Source organism: Xenopus tropicalis, chromosome 8 (assembly GCF_000004195.4).
Source record: "Xenopus tropicalis strain Nigerian chromosome 8, UCB_Xtro_10.0, whole genome shotgun sequence".
Lineage (NCBI taxonomy): Eukaryota > Metazoa > Chordata > Amphibia > Anura > Pipidae > Xenopus > Xenopus tropicalis.
Window position 1 is genome coordinate 135,998,938 of NC_030684.2, and position 18,710 is coordinate 136,017,647.

Consider the following 18,710-nt stretch of genomic DNA (forward strand, 5'->3'; position numbering starts at 1 on the left):
GTGGCACAGATCCTATCTGATCCCCCCATTGTAAGCAGCAGTCCTGCCCTGCTTTATGGCTGAGATTCTAGCTATCTGTATAACAGAGCATTCTGTCACAGTGGGCAAGATTCCTATGAGAAAACCAGGGTAACCTAACTGTATGATTCAGAGGATTGCTTAATTTTTAAAAAGTAAAGGCAGGGGCACCCAACCAGACCAGTAATGCCTAAAATATGTAATTTTATATAATGAAAAAAGCAATGTAATGAAATTTCCCTTAAGGATTAGTTGAGTTCCCTGTTGATATGGCAGTAAGAGAGCAATGAGCCAGAGAGGAGTATACACACAGCCAGGGCAAGCCTTATGGTATTCTCTATGGTGTAACGTCTGTCTCTCAGGGTTCCTCCTGCAAGGCAACAATAAAAAGATTAGACTTGTATCTCTCTATAAAATGGTATCATTATTTTTCCTATCATTTTCTTAGTTAGCATATTCTTAGTTGTTACTCACTAATGCCCATGTATTCCTAAATCCCTCCAGTAGTGTTATAACTAGTACAAGCCTCCAACATAGCAACCAGGGGTATGTGTCTGATATACTGTAGCTGGGAATGACCCTATTGAGCCTACTAGGAATGACTCCATTTTGGACCTGGTGATATCTAATAATACTGAACTCATCTCTAACATTTGTGTGGGGGGGGGCATTTGGGGAACAGTGATCATAACATGGTTTCCAAGGCTTTTCATAGGGTTAGACACAGAAGGAAAATGGAACATCTTTAAAACATTGCTTTGTAGGTATACACAACAGTATATTCCCCTTGTAAGCAAGGAGAGGCATCGCAAAGCAAAACCTTTATGGCTGAATAAAAGTGTTATTGTCGGGGTTGGTAAGAAAAAATATGCTTTTAAAGCATTCAAGTTAGCTGGGGCAGCTGGGACTTTCATCAGGTACAAGGGGGCAAATAAAGCAGCAAAAAAGCTATCAGGCAGCTAAAATAGAGATGGAAAGGGATATTGCAGCTAGGAGTAAAAATAATCCTAAATTATTTTTTAATTATGTGAATAGTAAAAAAATTAAGCAATATGCCCAGTTCTAGTAATTTAGCTACTGACGCGTGGGTCACTGGGGAGGAAATTCAAAAGAGACTTGAACATGTAAAGGTAAACAAAGGTCCAGGGCCGGATGGGATTCATCCCAGGGTATTAAATGAGCTGAGCGCTGTGATTGCCAAACCTCTTCACTTAATTTTTCAGGATTCATTGAGGTCTGGCATGGTGCCGAGAGACTGGCGGAAGGTCATGCACCTGGGATGTAAAAATATGCAAGCCCCGTATACCCTTAATGGGACTGCACTAGGCAAATCCATAATGGAGAAGGACCTTGGAGTCCTTGTAGATAATAAACTTGGCTGTAGCAAGCAATGCCAGGCAGCAGCTGCAAGGGCAAACAAGGTTTTGAGCTGTATTAAAAGGGGTATAGATTCACGGGAGGAGGGGGTTATTCTTCCCCTTTACAGAGCGCTGGTAAGGCCCCATCTAGAATATGCTGTTCAGTTTTGGTCTCCAGTGCTCAAACGGGACATTATTGAGTTAGAGAGGGTCTAGAGAAGGGCAACTAAGCTGCTAAAGGGTATGGGAAGTCTCAGTTATGGGGAAAGACTGGCCAAGTTGGGTGTGTTTACACTGGAGAAGAGGCGCTTAAGAGGTGACATGATAACTATGTATAAATATATAAAGGGATCATATAATAACCTCTCTAGTGTTTTATTTACCAGTAGGTCCTTCCAACGGGCACGAGGGCACCCACTCCGTTTAGAAGAAGGGAGGTTCCATTTAAATATTCGGAAAGGATTTTTTACAGTGAGAGCTGTGAGGTTCTGGAATTCCCTCCCCGAATCAGTCGTGCTGGCTGATACATTATATAGCTTTAAGAAGGGGTTGGGTGGATTCTTAGCAAGTGAGGGAATACACGGTTATGGGAGATAGCTCTTAGTACAAGTTGCCCCAGGGACTGGTCCGATTGCCATCTTGGAGTCAGGAAGGAATTTTTTCCCCTCTGAGGCAAATTAGAGAGGCTTCAGATGGGGTTTTGCCTTCCTCTGGATCAACTAGCAGTTAGGCAGGTTAGGTATAGGCATTATGGTTGAACTTGATGGACGTATGTCTTTTTTCAACCCAACTTACTATGTTACTATGTTACTATGCTAATGTGGTGCCATTATTTAAAAAGGGATCCCGTTCTCAGCCTGAAAACTATAGGCCTGTTAGTCTGACATCAGTAGTAGGAAAGCTTTTGGAAGGGGTAATAAGGGATAGGGTACTTGAATACATTGCAGTTCACAATACTATTAGTTTGTGCCAGCATGGTTTTATGCGTAACAGATTTTGCCAGACTAATTTAGTCGCCTTTTATGAGGAGGTGAGCAGGAACCTTGATGCTGGAATGGCAGTTGATGTCATCTACTTGGACTTTGCTAAAGCGTTTGATACAGTACCTCACAGAAGGTTAATGATCAAATTGAGGAATATTGGCTTAGAACATAATATTTGTAATTGGGTAGCGAACTGGCTGAAGGATAGATTACACAGAGTGGGGGTAAACAGCCCCCTAAGTTTGCTCATAGCCTGTACAGAGAGACACCATAAAACTATGGCAGCATAGGGATTCCCCTGTACTAAGCACAATTCAGCAGGAACAGCCCCCTAAGTTTGCTCATAGCCTGTACAGAGAGATACCATAAAACTATGGCACATAGGGATTCCCCTGTACTAAGCACAATTCAGCAGGAACAGCCCCCTAAGTTTGCTCATAGCCTGTACAGAGAGATACCATAAAACTATGGCACATAGGGATTCCCCTGTACTAAGCACAATTCAGCAGGAACAGCCCCCTAAGTTTGCTCATAGCCTGTACAGAGAGATACCATAAAACTATGGCACATAGGGATTCCCCTGTACTAAGCACAATTCAGCAGGAACAGCCCCCTAAGTTTGCTCATAGCCTGTACAGAGAGATACCATAAAACTATGGCAGGATAAGGATTCCCCTGTGCTAAGAATGATTGTTCTCAACATACTTTAGACAGTAATGGCATTTTTCCCCTGCATTAAGCACAATTCAACAGGAACATTTTTTTGGACAGTAGCAGATGCCAATTTTTAGTAAATAAAGCATTAGTGTTTTGGAAAGTTATTACACCCATCCTTACCTGGCACATCATAATCACCGTGTATGTGGATGGATAAGCCTGGGCTCCCCTTCGTCACACTGACTGATGGAGCTGCTGTATCACAGGTATAATTCCCAGAGTCCTGAGGCCGAGCTGATTGGATGGTGTAATTACTGGAAGAACTGAATCCCTGCACATTGTGCCCATTTCTGTAGAAAGCAAACTGTAGCTGTGTAGCGCCTCTGGCTGGATTAAGGGCCGTATGGCAGGATAGGGTCAGTACATCTCCCTCCTGTACCCCATCTTTATCCGCTCTGATCTCTGGCCTGGGAAACAGCTCTAGAAATAACAAATCCTTGGTTAGGTGCATATTATCTCTCTACTGACCGGGGCCACACTGAATGCAGAGCATTGCTTTCCCCACATGTTACAGAGCTGTTACACTGAGCCATAAGAAGCACATTTTTTCGCCATGCAATTTGTTTCACTTGAAAAAAAAACAACAACACACAAATAAATGCAGCAAAATCACAGACATTATCGTTATGTTCTGAAACATTTATTGTGCCAATTGGTTATATAGTGTGGGGGGGGGGTTGAAGGTCCTCATTTGAAATTTTTATTGCAAAGGTCCAGGGTTCATTTTAGACATGCTCTCTGCTTTAGCATGTATGTCATTTATGTCATTTATTTTGTGACATTAGATTATAGTCTAGATCAGCTTTATATGGGACCAGACCAGCCTATATTCTATGCTGACTATATACTGACTATATGCTGAAATATATATTTCCTGGCAGGGTCAGACTGGGGGGTGCAGGGCCCACCGGGGCTCCCACCACAGGGTCCCCCCCGACATCCTCCCATGAGCATGTGTAAGTTTAACACATCAGGGAAGGAACGGTCAGGTTGGGTCTGGGTCACCGGGGCCCATTGGGATTTTTCCCCAGTGTCCCGGCCCAGTCCGACCCTGTATCCCAGTGTCTAAGTGATTACATGCCTTTCCCCACCGCAGACTGGCATTCACCCTGGCACAATAGGAAACCTTTTCTTTCTCCATGAAGAACAGATGTAGCAAAGTGGAAAATAGGTGGGCAATGTATATGCTATTCCTGAGCCCTAAATGCAGTATTATTTCGCCTTCACATTGACTCCAATGCCTATTGGTGAAATTTGCGGTTTGACTCATCACTATCAATGTGAGCGGATACAGGCAGGTTTTCATAGGTAATAACTATATATAAATGAAATGCCCACAGATGCTAAATTGATTTTTTTTTTTTAAATGAAAACACATATAAATACATACAGTATAACCATTAATAGAGTAAACATATCTACAATCAGCAAATGACAGCTCCCCTTTATATTGACTGCTTCATAATTCAGCCAATGGAGTTTGTTTATCAAAGTATGAAACAGAACTCAGCATGGTCTGTCCCATTTAAGTGAATAGAGAGGAGGCAGAATTTTCCCTCCAGGCTCAGATCTGTGGTCAGGCCTAGGGGGGGCACAGAATTAGGGGGCACATGCTCTTAAATATCTAGAAACCAGAAGCAGTTATGCAGAGATATAGTGTCCCACAGTCTATGCCGGCAAATATTGATATTCCCTTGTAATAAGCACAATCCAGCACAAGTAATGATAAATCGTGATGGTAAAAAAATTTTTACCCTGCATGGATTTGCGGCAAAATTCCGCATTTCCTCATCGGCGATTGTTTTCAAACTGCAGCAAAATCTTTACGAGAAAAAAATTTCACAGAGAAAAAACCGCCCTTTGACTTTAATGTATTTGGAGTGAGAAAAAACCCATTGACTTTAAACCATTTGGAGTACGGAAAAAGAAAATTCACCCACACAAAAAAGTTGTGCGGCAGCTGCAAAACAAGCCTACTCAATGCGCTCTGCAAATTTTACAGCAGTTTCACAAACTTTTTCAGCAAAGTGAAAAGGGACATATTCGCTCATCACTAATGATAATCCTAGAAATTTACCTTGGATGGTTATGGCTATATCAACAGATGAATGAGGAGCGTAATGATTTAATTCTAACAGCAGGATTGCTCTACATCTGTATGTACCGGCCATTCCCACACTTGCACCCAATGTGACTGAGTCGGTAGGGGAGGAGGATATCATTACATTATCTTTATAGAACATTACTTCTTTTGCTTTAGTATAAGGACTGTAACATCTCAGAGTCAGGGGGTCCCCTTCATAAACACTTGGGGGCGCCTGCAGAATCACACGATCTGGAATGAAGAAACAAGGTACATAAATATATGATATAATGGGACTGGTAGAGTCTCTGCATGGCAAGAATGGATTGGATCTAATACAGGGTTTCCCTATGTAACGCCCCTACTTGTACCCTGTGTATAGAATAAAGCCTTGAGTCCTACCCTTGTACCCACCGGCAGTTTACATTGCCCTAATATACCCCCACTGTATGATTCAGTAGCACATACTCTTAATGGTTTGATAATGATTAGAATTATTAGAAAATCCATGACTGGGGTGCAGTAGGTCATTAGTGAGAAGGTATGAAATTCTATGGCATTAACCAGAAATGGTTCAGCTATACTGATGTGTTAGTGTAAACTGGAATTGGCATTTAATCTCTTCCAATTAATCTCTTTCCTCCCAGGTCGAGGTCACCAAGCGAGTGGATCTTCTCCTGATATCCCAACCTACGGGTGGGCTAATTCTCCCTGGGGCCAAACGATCAAATTATAATGGCGGCAATGGGGCAGTCGGTTCGGGGACCACGTCAATGAGCCAATGCGGTCCCCGATCCAACTAAATCTTTTAACCTGCCCAATCAATATCTGCCCAATTTCAGGCCAGATATCGGTCGGGCAGGCCCCTCGTTTCTGCCCCTACACGGGCCGATAAGCTGCCGAATCTGTCCAGGGGACCCATATCAGCAGCTACAATCAGCCTGTGTATGGGACCTTAACTCTTGTCCTAATTATAGCAGTCCCATCTTAGCAACACAAAAACTGTAGTACCGTGTTAGCCAGTGTCAAAAATAATAATAATAATAATAATAGTTCTCATTTGTATTTTGCCTGATGAAGGGGCCTTAGAGCTCCGAAAGCTTGCAATGTATTTTTATTGTTAGCCAATATAGGTATCATTTCTACAGTACTCTTGTATTTGTGTTTTGTTGTTTTTTTACCATCTTAGCAAGACACTAACAATAACACTGGAATTCTGCATCACAGCACTGCATTCAGGGTAAAAATATGATGATTTGCATCCATATTTTGCACTTATGGGTTAAACAATGACCCCTTTTCCTGGAGTGATGTCATTTTCAGGTTATGATGACATCACTTCAGCAAATGACAAAGAATTGCACAAAGACTACCTTGTTGATGGATGGCAGTGGGCTGGACCCATGCAGGTCTATAGCATCTGATATTGTATGATATTGTGTGTGCGTTATGCCACAGACACAGGGATGTAGTTGTCTGCCATGAAATAGCGAGGGGTATTGGGATATATTTGTGAGTGGGTATGAGCTAGCTCCCCTGGGGGGGGGGGGGGGGCACTGTCTCTGGGCCCATACAGCAGCCCTATGTCAGCTGTACATTATCTGCCCATATACTGTACTTCATGGAGGGCATTTTATGTCAACCCCAAATATTTATATCACTGTACTGAAAAACAAATGTGTCTATCAATATACATATATATTACCATTTGTAACATTCAGTCTGACTGGGTCACTTCTCTCACTGGTACCGGCCTGGCACTGGTAATTCCCACTGTCCTTCTCTTCTGCTTTCCCAATTATAAAGCTCCGTTCCTCTCCATTTATCCTCTTATTGTCCCTGTACCAGGAATATCTCTGGCTCAGCGGAGCAGTAGGACCCACGGTACATGTGAGAGTTATAGTTTCATGCCGAGATATTGTGGCCCAGTTTGGAGAGAAGGACACCACAGGCCTTGCGAAAGCTCCTGTAATCAGAAAAGTTATTTTACTTTGATGCTACTATTATTATTATTATTATTAACGTTTATTTATAAAGCGCCAACATATCCCGCAGCGCTGTACAATAAGTGGGTTACATACATTGGGCATACAGAGTAACATATAAAGCAATCAGTAACCGATACAGGAGGGGAAGGGAGCCCTGCCCAAAAGAGCTTACACTCTACATTATTATTATTATTATTAACATTTATTTATAAAGTGCCAACATATCCCGCAGCGCTGTACAATAAGTGGGTTACATACATTGGGCATACAGAGTAACATATAAAGCAATCAGTAACCGATACAGGAGGGGAAGAGAGCCCTGCCCAAAAGAGCTTACACTCTACATTATTATTATTATTATTAACATTTATTTATAAAGTGCCAACATATCCCGCAGCGCTGTACAATAAGTGGGTTACATACATTGGGCATACAGAGTAACATATAAAGCAATCAGTAACCGATACAAGAGGGGAAGAGGGCCCTGCCCAAAAGAGCTTACACTCTACATTATTATTATTATTAACATTTATTTATAAAGCGCCAACATATCCCGCAGTGCTGTACAATAAGTGGGTTACATACATTGGGCATACAGAGTAACATATAAAGCAATCAGTAACCGATACAGGAGGGGAAGGGAGCCCTGCCCAAAAGAGCTTACACTCTTCATTATTATTATTATTAACATTTATTTATAAAGCGCCAACATATCCCGCAGCACTGTACAATAAGTGGGTTTCATACATTGGGCATACAGAGTAACATATAAAGCAATCAGTAACCGATACTACTCTTTATTATATAAATTATTGTATAAATAACAACCTTATATACATATTTTTTTTTTCTACAACTGGATATATTGTACATACATATGAATAATAGAAATATAAAAGTATATATTAAAGGCTAAATTATAACTAGCACAAACTGAAAAAGAATAACAGTCCAGGATTATTCTGGCCTATAAACTGTGCTTTCAAGACACATAAATTAGATATATAGAGCAGAAAGTGTAAAAGGAAATAATTAAAAAAAAAATTAGAATTGTTAACTTAAAATAGAGTCTGTGGTGGGTTGTCTTCAATTCATTATCCAGAGCCTTCTGGATAATGGGTTTCCAGATAAGAAATCCCATACCTATAAGCCTGTATATTCCCATGGACAGTTTGTGAGATTAGGATAGAGGTATGAGGAACGTCTCACCTGTACGTGTAACTGTAACTGCAACTGTAACTGTAACTGTAACTGTAACTGATGCTGCAAAAAAACAAACATTTTATCAGATGCAAAAACTCTGTATTAATTGTGTTTTTTTATTACAAATTAACATGGTACATATTTAAAAGACAGCGAGGGTTATTACCAGGGAAATATATTTTATTCCCAGGAATAAACAAAAGTGCATATATATCTATTGTTTTGCTTTGTTGTTTTAACCCTTTCACTGCCAGCCGTTTTGGTCAAAGTGGAACTTGTATTGCCAGACAGTTCTTGAACATTTTGCACTGTTTCACTTTAGGGGCCTTTCCTCGGGGGGGCTTTTAGTTTACCCAGGAAAACAATTGTTTTATTCGGGACAAACTAAGCTTTCGAAATATGGTGGAATTTTTGTGTAATTCCAATTCTGTAACAAGATATAGGCTTCTAAATTAAAAAAAAACAAACAAACAAATTTTCCATAATATAAACACACATACTAGAAACAAAAATTATTTTATGCTCAAAAATACAACTGATTTGGAAAGTCCCATGTCTCCTGAACGTGCCAATACCAAATATATATAGTTTTATGGAGATTTCTCACTTGTATAGGTCACAAACTCCCAGCAGTACCTACCAAATTCCCAAAGCACTGCTCCAGAAAGCTGCATACTTTAGATTTCAAGGCCAAATATTCCACTAATACTCTGGAAAGAACAGATTCTGGGGAATACAGAATAGGCACAACTGTCTGTCTGCTCCGAACTATCAAGTCACAATGCTTTCCTAAAGTTATTGGTTTTTATCAAAATTTGTGACATTTTTAAAAAATTGCTTCACAGCTTCCAGTCTATAGTATCTTATCTCCTACAGGTCATAAAGTAACCAAATAAAACACCCTAAATATGAACGCCAGGGGTCCACTGAACAGTTTGATGCCCAATATGTATAGGTTTAGCTAAGTATGTGGCATGTAGCAATGGGAACATACCCCCATATGATAGTATTTATATTTAGTGCTACAGAACAGACAGGAAGCCATACAATATTAAATATAAATAAGACTAAGCGCTCAGTTATAGAGGGAGGCAGTCCCTGCCCAGAAGCACTTACAATCTAATAGTAATATAGACATATAATAACAAAATATCAGGCAATGTAAGTGAAATGGCTGCTACTTACTGAGAGAGATAATAAGGAACAGGACAGACATGATGAGCTGAAGCAGGGAATGAGAAATAAACACGTTTGTGTTAAAACCTGTGATACTTTGCCTCCTTGTGTGTCAGGCAGGGCCGGAGGGGAAATTAAAACCACGGAATGGAGGGTTCATCTCAGAGTGGTCACTGCCGGAAACAGAAATACATCCTGCCAGCACCATAGCCATACAGGTACTGCACCGGTAGCACTAACAAACTCAGGGTTTATACCTCCCCAAGAAACTGGGGAACGTTTAAGCATCCAACCCCTCCCCCGATACACCAGTACAGCAGCGCCCACTCACCTTCCCATATGTAATAAAAGGTATAACATTTGGCCCGGTGCAGTAACCCGTAGCAACCAATAAGATGTTTGCTTTTATACAGATGACCAGTAAATGGTACCCGCTGATTGGCTGCTAAAGGTAACAAGTAGTGATGAGCGAATCTGTTCCATTTCGCTTCGCCGGAAAATTCACGAATCTTTCAAAAGATCCGCGAAACGGCGAAAATGTCGTGCGGCAAAAAAAATTGTCACCCGCGACTATTCTTTTGTCGCACAGCTATTATTTTGTCACCCGTGGCTATTATTTTGATGTGCAGCTATTATTTTGTCGCCCACGGCTTTTATTTTGTCGCACGGCTATTCTTTCGTCGCCCGCGGCTTTTATTTTGTTGCGCAGCTATTCTTTTGACGCCCGCTACTATTCTTTTTTGAAGCCGGCAAAATTTTTGGACGTGCGGCGAATTTTTCCGCTGTGAATTTTTTCATCCGTTTCGCGAAACAATCCGCCAATGGCGAAACGCGGAAATTCTCAGAGAATCCATGCCTGGCGAAACATTTCACCCATCACTTGTAACAAGACCTGTAGCAAACGTTATACCTTTTATTGCATAACCCTAAATATGTTCTTGGTTTATGTTCGTACATGAAAAGTCAGAAGTCAGTGCATCTCGCGGTGACATTACAGTTGTGCAGCAGATGAAAATGTGCACAAATAAGAATAAAAATTTGCATTTTGCAATGTAATTGTTCATTAGACTCTTATTACATTGCAAATTTTAATTGCGCAGGGAGGCATACATTTTCAGATAATTTTTCCGTTACCGACTTTTTACCGACTTTTTATCGACTTTTATTACATTCTCCCCCATTTGAAAATCTATTTGGGAATTTTATCCCAGGTCTCCAAGATCATTAGCAATTAGAAATAGGGTTCCCAGGGAATTTTCTCTAAAATTGAAATAATGGGGATGACTAAGATTACCAACTGCCCGGTTTTGACCCAGAAAGCCTTGTTTTCAGAAGGGTTGGCCAGTAGTTATGAGCGAATCTGTCCCATTTCGCTTTGCCAAAAAATTGACGAAACAACAAGAAAATTTGCGAAATGCAGTTGTTGTACTAAGCACAATTCAGCAGGAACAGCCCCCTAAGTTTGCTCCTAGCCTGTACAGAGAGATACCATAAAACTATGGCACATAGGGATTCCCCTGTACTAAGCACAATTCAGCAGGAACAGCCCCCAAAGTTTGCTCATAGCCTGTACAGAGAGATACCATAAAACTATGGCACATAGGGATTCCCCTCTACTAAGCACAATTCAGCAGGAACAGCCCCCTAAGTTTGCTCATAGCCTGTACAGAGAGATACCATAAAACTATGGCACATAGGGATTTCCCTGTACTAAGCACAATTCAGCAGGAACAGCCCCCTAAGTTGGCTCATAGCCTGTACAGAGAGATACCATAAAACTATGGCACATAGGGATTCCCCTGTACTAAGCACAATTCAGCAGGAACAGCCTCCTAAGTTTGCTCATAGCCTGTACAGAGAGATACCATAAAACTATGGCACATAGGGATTCCTTTGTACTAAGCACAATTCAGCAGGAACAGCCTCCTAAGTTTGCTCATAGCCTGTACAGAGAGATGCCATAAAACTATGGCACATAGGGATTCCCCTGTACTAAGCACAATTCAGCAGGAACAGCCTCCTAAGTTTGCTCATAGCCTGTACAGAGAGATACCATAAAACTATGGCACATAGGGATTCCCCTGTACTAAGCACAATTCAGCAGGAACAGCCTCCTAAGTTTGCTCATAGCCTGTACAGAGAGATACCATAAAACTATGGCACATAGGGATTCCCCTGTACTAAGCACAATTCAGCAGGAACAGCCCCCTAAGTTTGCTCATAGCCTGTACAGAGAGATACCATAAAACTATGGCACATAGGGATTCCCCTGTACTAAGAATGATTGTTCTCAACATACTTTAGACAGTAATGGCATTTTCCCCTGCATTAAGCCCAATTCAACAGGAACATTTTTGGACAGTAGCAGATGCCAATTTTTAGTAAATAAAGCATTAGTGTTTTGGAAAGTTATTACACCCATCCTTACCTGGAACATTATATTCACCGTGTATGTGGATGGATAAGCCTGGGCTCCCCTTCGTCACACTGACTGATGGAGCTGCTGTATCACAGGTATAATTCCCAGAGTCCTGAGGCCGAGCTGATTGGATGGTGTAATTACTGGAAGAACTGAATCCCTGCACATTGTGCCCATTTCTGTAGAAAGCAAACTGTAGCTGTGTAGCGCCTCTGGCTGGATTAAGGGCCGTATGGCAGGATAGGGTCAGTACATCTCCCCCCTGTACCCCATCTTTATCCGCTCTGATCTGTGGCCTGGGAAACAGCTCTGGAAATAACAAATCCTTGGTTAGGTGCATATTATCTCTCTACTGACCGGGGCCACACTGAATGCAGAGCATTGCTTTCCCCACATGTTACAGAGCTGTTACACTGAACACATTTTTTCACCATGGGTTTAGTTTCACTTGAAAACAACACACAAATAAATGCAGCAAAAGCACAGACATTATCGTTATGTTCTGAAACATTTATTATGCCAATTGGTTATATAGTGTGGGGGGGGGGGTTGAAGGTCCTCATTTGAAATTTTTATTACAAAGGTCCAGGGTTCATTTTAGACGAGGGCTACTCTCTGCTTTAGCATGTATGTCATTTATGTCATTTATTTTGTGACATTAGATTATAGTCTAGATCAGCTTTATATGGGACCAGACCAGCCTATATTCTATGCTGACTGTGGGACCCTACTCACACAAGTATCTAGCTTTTTATATGTATATTGGCTATTTCAGTTATGAAATTAATTAATGAAATTAAAGGCTTTGTGTATTAGAATATATATTTCCTTGCAGGGTCAGACTGGGGGGTGCAGGGCCCACCCGGGCTCCCACCACAGGGCCCCCCCTACATCCTCCCATGAGCATGTGTAAGTTTAACACGTCAGGGAAGGAATGGTCAGGTTGGGTCTGGGCCACCGGGGCCCATTGGGATTTTTCCCCATATCCCGGCGGCCCAGTCCGACCCTGTTTCCTAGTGTCTAAGTGATGCCTTTCCCCACCGCAGACTGGCATTCACCCTGGCACAATAGGAAACCTTTTCTTTCTCCATGAAGAACAGATGTAGCATAGTGGGAAAGAGCTCCTCTAACACAGTGGGCAATGTATATGTATATTCCTGAGCCCTAAATGCAGTATAATTTTACCTTCACATTGACTCCAATGCCTATTGGTGAAATTTGCAGTTTGGCTCATCACTAAAGGCTACTGTCAGTTTGAGCTAACTCATAGAAACTTTAGAACTGCCTGGGTAGTTGGCAGTTTCCATAGGCAATAAACATATATAAAATAAATACTAACAGATGCTAAATTGATCCTTTTTTTATTAAAACACACTTAATTACATACAACCATTCATAGATTAAACATATCTACAGCAAAATAATAGATCCTCTTTATATTGACTGCTTCATAATTCAGCCAAAGGGATATATTTATCAAACAGTGACACAGAACTTGTCAGTCTGTCCCATTCAAGCGAAGAGAAGGCAGATCTCCCCCACCGGGCCTAGGACTGGACTTAGGGGGGCACTAAATTAGGGGGGACATTTCCCTATATTCCTAAGAGCCAGAAGGGGGTGTAAATTAAAATCTTTGAGGATTGAAAGTGACTGAATATAATAGAGGAAACGTACACAACACCAAAAAACGTATTCTTGTGTATTAGGCACAGACCCCAGAAACAGCCCCAAAGTTAGCTCACATGTTTAATATGTACCACAATGCCTGCATATATAGATATTCCCTTGTAATATGCACAGTTCAGCACAAATAATTGTAAATGTAAAGATTTACCTTGGATGGTTATGGCTGTATCAGCAGATGTATAAGGAGAGGAATAATTAAATTCTGTTAGCTTGAATGCTTTACATCTGTAGGTACCGGCCATTCCCACACTTGCACCCAATGTGAGTGAGTCGGTAGGGGAGGAGGATATGGTTACATTATCTTTATAGAACGTTACATGTACTGCTTTAGTATAAGGACTGTAACATCTCAGAGTCAGGGGGTCCCCTTCATAAACACTTGGGGGCGCCTGCAGAATCACACGATCTGGAATGAAGAAACAAGGTACATAAATATATGATACAATGGGACTGGTAGAGTCTCTGCATGGCAAGAATGGATTGGATCTAATACAGGGTTTCCCTATGTAACGCCCCTACTTGTACCCTGTGTATAGAATAAAGCACTGAGTCCTACCCTTGTACCCACCAACAGTTTACGTTGCACTAATATACTACATTATATGATTCAATAGCCTATACTCTGAAGGGTTTGATAATAATATTATTAGAAAATCCATGACTGGGGTGCTGTAGGTCACTGGTGGGAAGGTATGAAAATTCTATGGCAAATGTCTTTAAGTGGGTAAGTGTGTATTAACCAGCAATGGTTCAGCTATACTGATGTGTTAGTGAATATTGGCATTTAATCTCTTCCAATTAATTTCTTTCCCCAAGCTGTGTACAATTGCTGCTTATCCGCTTCCTCACTTAATTGTGCTTATTTGTGAACATAAGTGCTAGTGCAAAGTGCTAAAATGGATGCAAGACTGAGTGTGTATTCATGCCATTCACAAATATACTTGTATATAAATGCTATTAGCAAATTGCAGCAATTGGCAGTACAGAGCCTTCTCTGATGAACTGTACAGTCATGCTGATATTAAACTCACATCCCACCATTCCCACTAAGAAAACACTGGGTCTAAACTTAAATGCAATTTACCCAAATGGACTCTAAAGGTTGCCATATGCATCAAGATCTTCACCCGATATCCCCACCTACGGGTGGGCGATATCGGACAAATGTAGGCTAATTCACGCTGGGGCCAAACAATTAAATTATAACAGTGGCAATGGGGCAGTCAGGTCGGGGACCACATCAACGAGCCGATGCGGTCCCCAATCCAACTAAATCTTTTAACCTGCCCGATCGATATCTGCCCGATTTCAGGCCAGATATCGGTCGGGCAGACCCGTCGGTAGTGCCCCTAAACGGGCCTATTAGCTGCTGAATCTGTCTAAGGGACCCATATCAGCAGCTAGAATCAGCCTGTGTATGGCCACCTTAACTCTTGTCCTAATTATAGCAGTCCCATCTTAGCAAGTCACTCACTATAACACTGGAAATTTTGCATCACAGCACTGCATTCAGGGTAAAAACATGATGATTTGCATCCATATTTTGCACTTCTGGATTAAACAATGACCCCTTTTCCTGGAGTGATGTCATTTTCAGGTTATGATGACATCACTTCAGCAAATGACAAAGAATTGCACAAAGACTACCTTCTTGATGGATGGCAGTGGGCTGGACCCATGCAGGTCTATAGCATTGTCGGATTTTCAGATAAGATAATTATTAATTACAAGAATATTCTGATTTGTTAATGATAACATGTGATTATGTTACTTAATAGAATATATATTCATGAATGATATTATGCTTTTTGATGAATCATATAGGAATAAATAATGAATGTTATTTTGTTTAGTTGATCAGAAACGTATATGTTAAAAAGGAGGTTTGTATCGGATTACTAGCCCAGATGTATAACCTTTGGGTTAAAGCAAATATCAAAGGTTATATAATCCTTGGTGTCTAGGTGAATAAGATGAGAACACCTTGAAGGATCTTACAAACTCTCCACAATATAGAGCATACCTGTTGAGAGGGTAATAATTAATCAAGGACAGACCAATTTTGAATGGCTAGTGTGTTCACAAGTGTATTGTATGTGTACTAAAGGTATTAAGTAGTTACACAGCATTGTTCTAGTGTGGAGCAATGTCAACAATAGTGTGTAACATCGAATTAAGGAAGGTCAAAAGTTATTTTATATTTTCTGAATATTTTCAGACCACAATATTGAGGAAACAGTGACATCCACAGATAGTGGAGGACATTATGGGTCCAAAGGTCACTGTAATAAATATTTAAATCAACTGGTGATAGATTAACTTAAAGACTGCCCTTTGATGCCAGTTGGCTAGTTGATAAATCCCAGAGGTGGAGTTTTAGATAGAGATGAGGGATAAGTTAGGAGACAGGAGGACTAAAAAAGAAGGACGAAGGATCTAAAAAAGAAAGAAAACCTGAAAAAGAAAAAGGAGAATCTAAAGAGATCTAAAAACTGGAAGAGGAAGGAGAAACTACTCTCAACTATAATTCTCATTCTCAAGAAAAAGGAAGAACCAGATGTTTTTAAAGATCCAGAAAGGGAGATCAGGGTGATATCACAGGCCAGTGAAAACTCTACTCTGGTAAATATAAATTTTGTTTTACTTTTTCTCGATTAAGTTGTATGCTTGGATATTTATTATTCCTATGTATATTATAGTTTTACCCTAAACATTGACTTTCCCAGAGTTGCAAACTGGGAATAATCTGTTTAATTTGGGTCCATTTTATTTTTCATTAGTATAGATATGTGATATCCAAGTTAACAATCTAATGGGGAAATAAGAACATTTAAAGATAGAATTCCTTAAGACCTCAAAATCAATCATTTACCCTTCCTTTAAATTCAACATATTTAATTACCTTGTTATTAAGTATTGAAAGTGAACGTACATATATAATCTTGTGGATGCTTGCCATTTATTGAAGAATGTCTATTGGTCAATGTTCATTTTGATTAATTATTAGATAGATATCAGGGAGTGTTAAGTAATAATTTCATTTTTGTAATATTCATATTTAAATAAATTAATTATTTTATTAAATAATTGTCATGATTTTTCACCTTTATACCAATTGATTGTGAACGCTCGATATCGAATTCAGAGTTGGGCATATATTATTTAAGACTCCTCCTGTTTTACTAATAAGGAGCCTTAAATTTTTTATCTCATATTAAAATTGGAAATTTATCTAATTTTATTAAATATACGCAGAATTAGCCCGACAGCATCTGCTATTGTATGATATTGTGTGTGCGTTATGCCACAGACACATAGGGATGGAGTTGCCTGCCGTGAAATAACGAGGGGTATTAGGATATATTTGTGAGTGGGTATGAGCTAGCTCCCCTGGGGGGGCACTGTCTCTGGGCCCATACAGCAGCCCTATGTCAGATGTACATTAGATAATGTATACTGTATACCATATACTGTACTTCATGGAGGGCATTTTATGTCAACCCCAAATATTTATATCACTGTACTGAAAAACAAATGTGTCTATCGATATACATATATCTTACCATTAGTAACGCTCAGTCTGACTGGGTCACTTCTCTCACTGGTACCGGCCTGGCACTGGTAATTCCCACTGTCCTTCTCTTCTGCTTTCCCAATTATAAAGCTCCGTTCCTCTCCATTTATCCTCCTATTGTCCCTGTACCAGGAATATCTCTGGCTCAGCGGAGCAGTAGGACCCACGGTACATGTGAGAGTTATAGAGTCATTCTTAGCTATTGTGGCCCAGTTTGGAGAGAAGGAAACCACCGGCCTCACCAAAGCTCCTGTAATCATAAAAGTTATTTTACTTTGATGCTACTGTTATTATTATTAACATTTATTTATAAAGCGCCAACATATCCCGCAGCGCTGTACAATAAGTGGGTTCCATACACTGGACATACAGAGTAACATATAAAGCAATCAATAACCGATACAAGAGGTGAAGAGAGCCCTGCCCAAAAGAGCTTACACTCTACATTATTATTATTAGTAACATTTATTTATAATGGCAACATATCCCGCAGCGCTGTACAATAAGTGGGTTCCATACATTGGGCATACAGAGTAACATATAAAGCAATCAGTAACCGATACTACTCTTTATTATATAAATTATTGTATGAATAACAACGTCATATATATATATATTCTACAACTGGATATATTGTACATACATATGAATAATAGAAATATAAAAGTATTTATTAAAGGCTAAATTATAACGTGCTCTCACGACACATAAATTAGATATATATAGAACAGAAAGTGTAAAAGAAAATAATTTTAAAAAAAATTAGAATTGTTAACTTAAAATAGAGTCTATGGGGGGTTGTCTTCAATCCATTATCCAGAGCCTTCTGGATAATGGGTTTCCAGATAAGAAATCCCATACCTATAAACCTGTATATTCCCATGGACAATTTGTGAGATTAGGATAGAGGTATGAGGAACGTCTCACCTGTACGTGTAACTGTAACTGTAACTGTAACTGTAACTGTAACTGATGCTGCAAAAAAAACAAACATTTTATCAGATGCAAAACTCTGTATTAATTGTGTTTTTTTTATTACAAATTACCATGGTGCATATTTAAAAGACAGCGAGGGTTATTAACAGGGACATATAATTTATTCCCAGGAATAAACAGAAGTGCATATATCTATTGTTTTGCTTCGTTGTTTTAACCCTTTCACTGCCAGCCGTTTTGGTCAAAGCGGAACTTCTACTGCCAGACAGTTTTTGGAACTTTTTGCACTGTTTCACTTTAGGGGCCTTTCCTCGGGGGGGACTTTTAGTTTTTTTTCAGGACAACCTAAGCTTTCAAAATATGGTAGAATTTTTGCATAATTCCAATTCTGTAACAAGATATAGGCTTCTAAATGTCTAAAAATGAAAAAAAAATCTAATTTTCCATAATATAAACACACATACTAGAAACAAAAATTATTTTATGCTCAAAAATACAACTGATTTGGAAAGTCCCATGTCTCCTGAACGTGCCAATACCAAATATATATAGTTTTATGGAGATTTCTC

General features: G+C 39.9%; 1 protein-coding gene across 1 annotated transcript; it reads right to left on the minus strand.

The window, feature by feature from the left end:
• Nucleotides 1-205: 205 nt before the first annotated feature.
• Nucleotides 206-17,465, minus strand: LOC105945518 (high affinity immunoglobulin gamma Fc receptor I). Its single transcript, XM_031891829.1, has 4 exons — nucleotides 17,195-17,465; nucleotides 13,780-14,037; nucleotides 3,197-3,496; nucleotides 206-388 (listed from the first exon to the last, which is right to left on the minus strand). The coding sequence occupies exons 1-4, from the start codon at nucleotides 17,463-17,465 to the stop codon at nucleotides 267-269; spliced, it is 951 nt and encodes a 316-aa protein (XP_031747689.1). The 3' UTR covers nucleotides 206-266.
• Nucleotides 17,466-18,710: the final 1,245 nt, after the last annotated feature.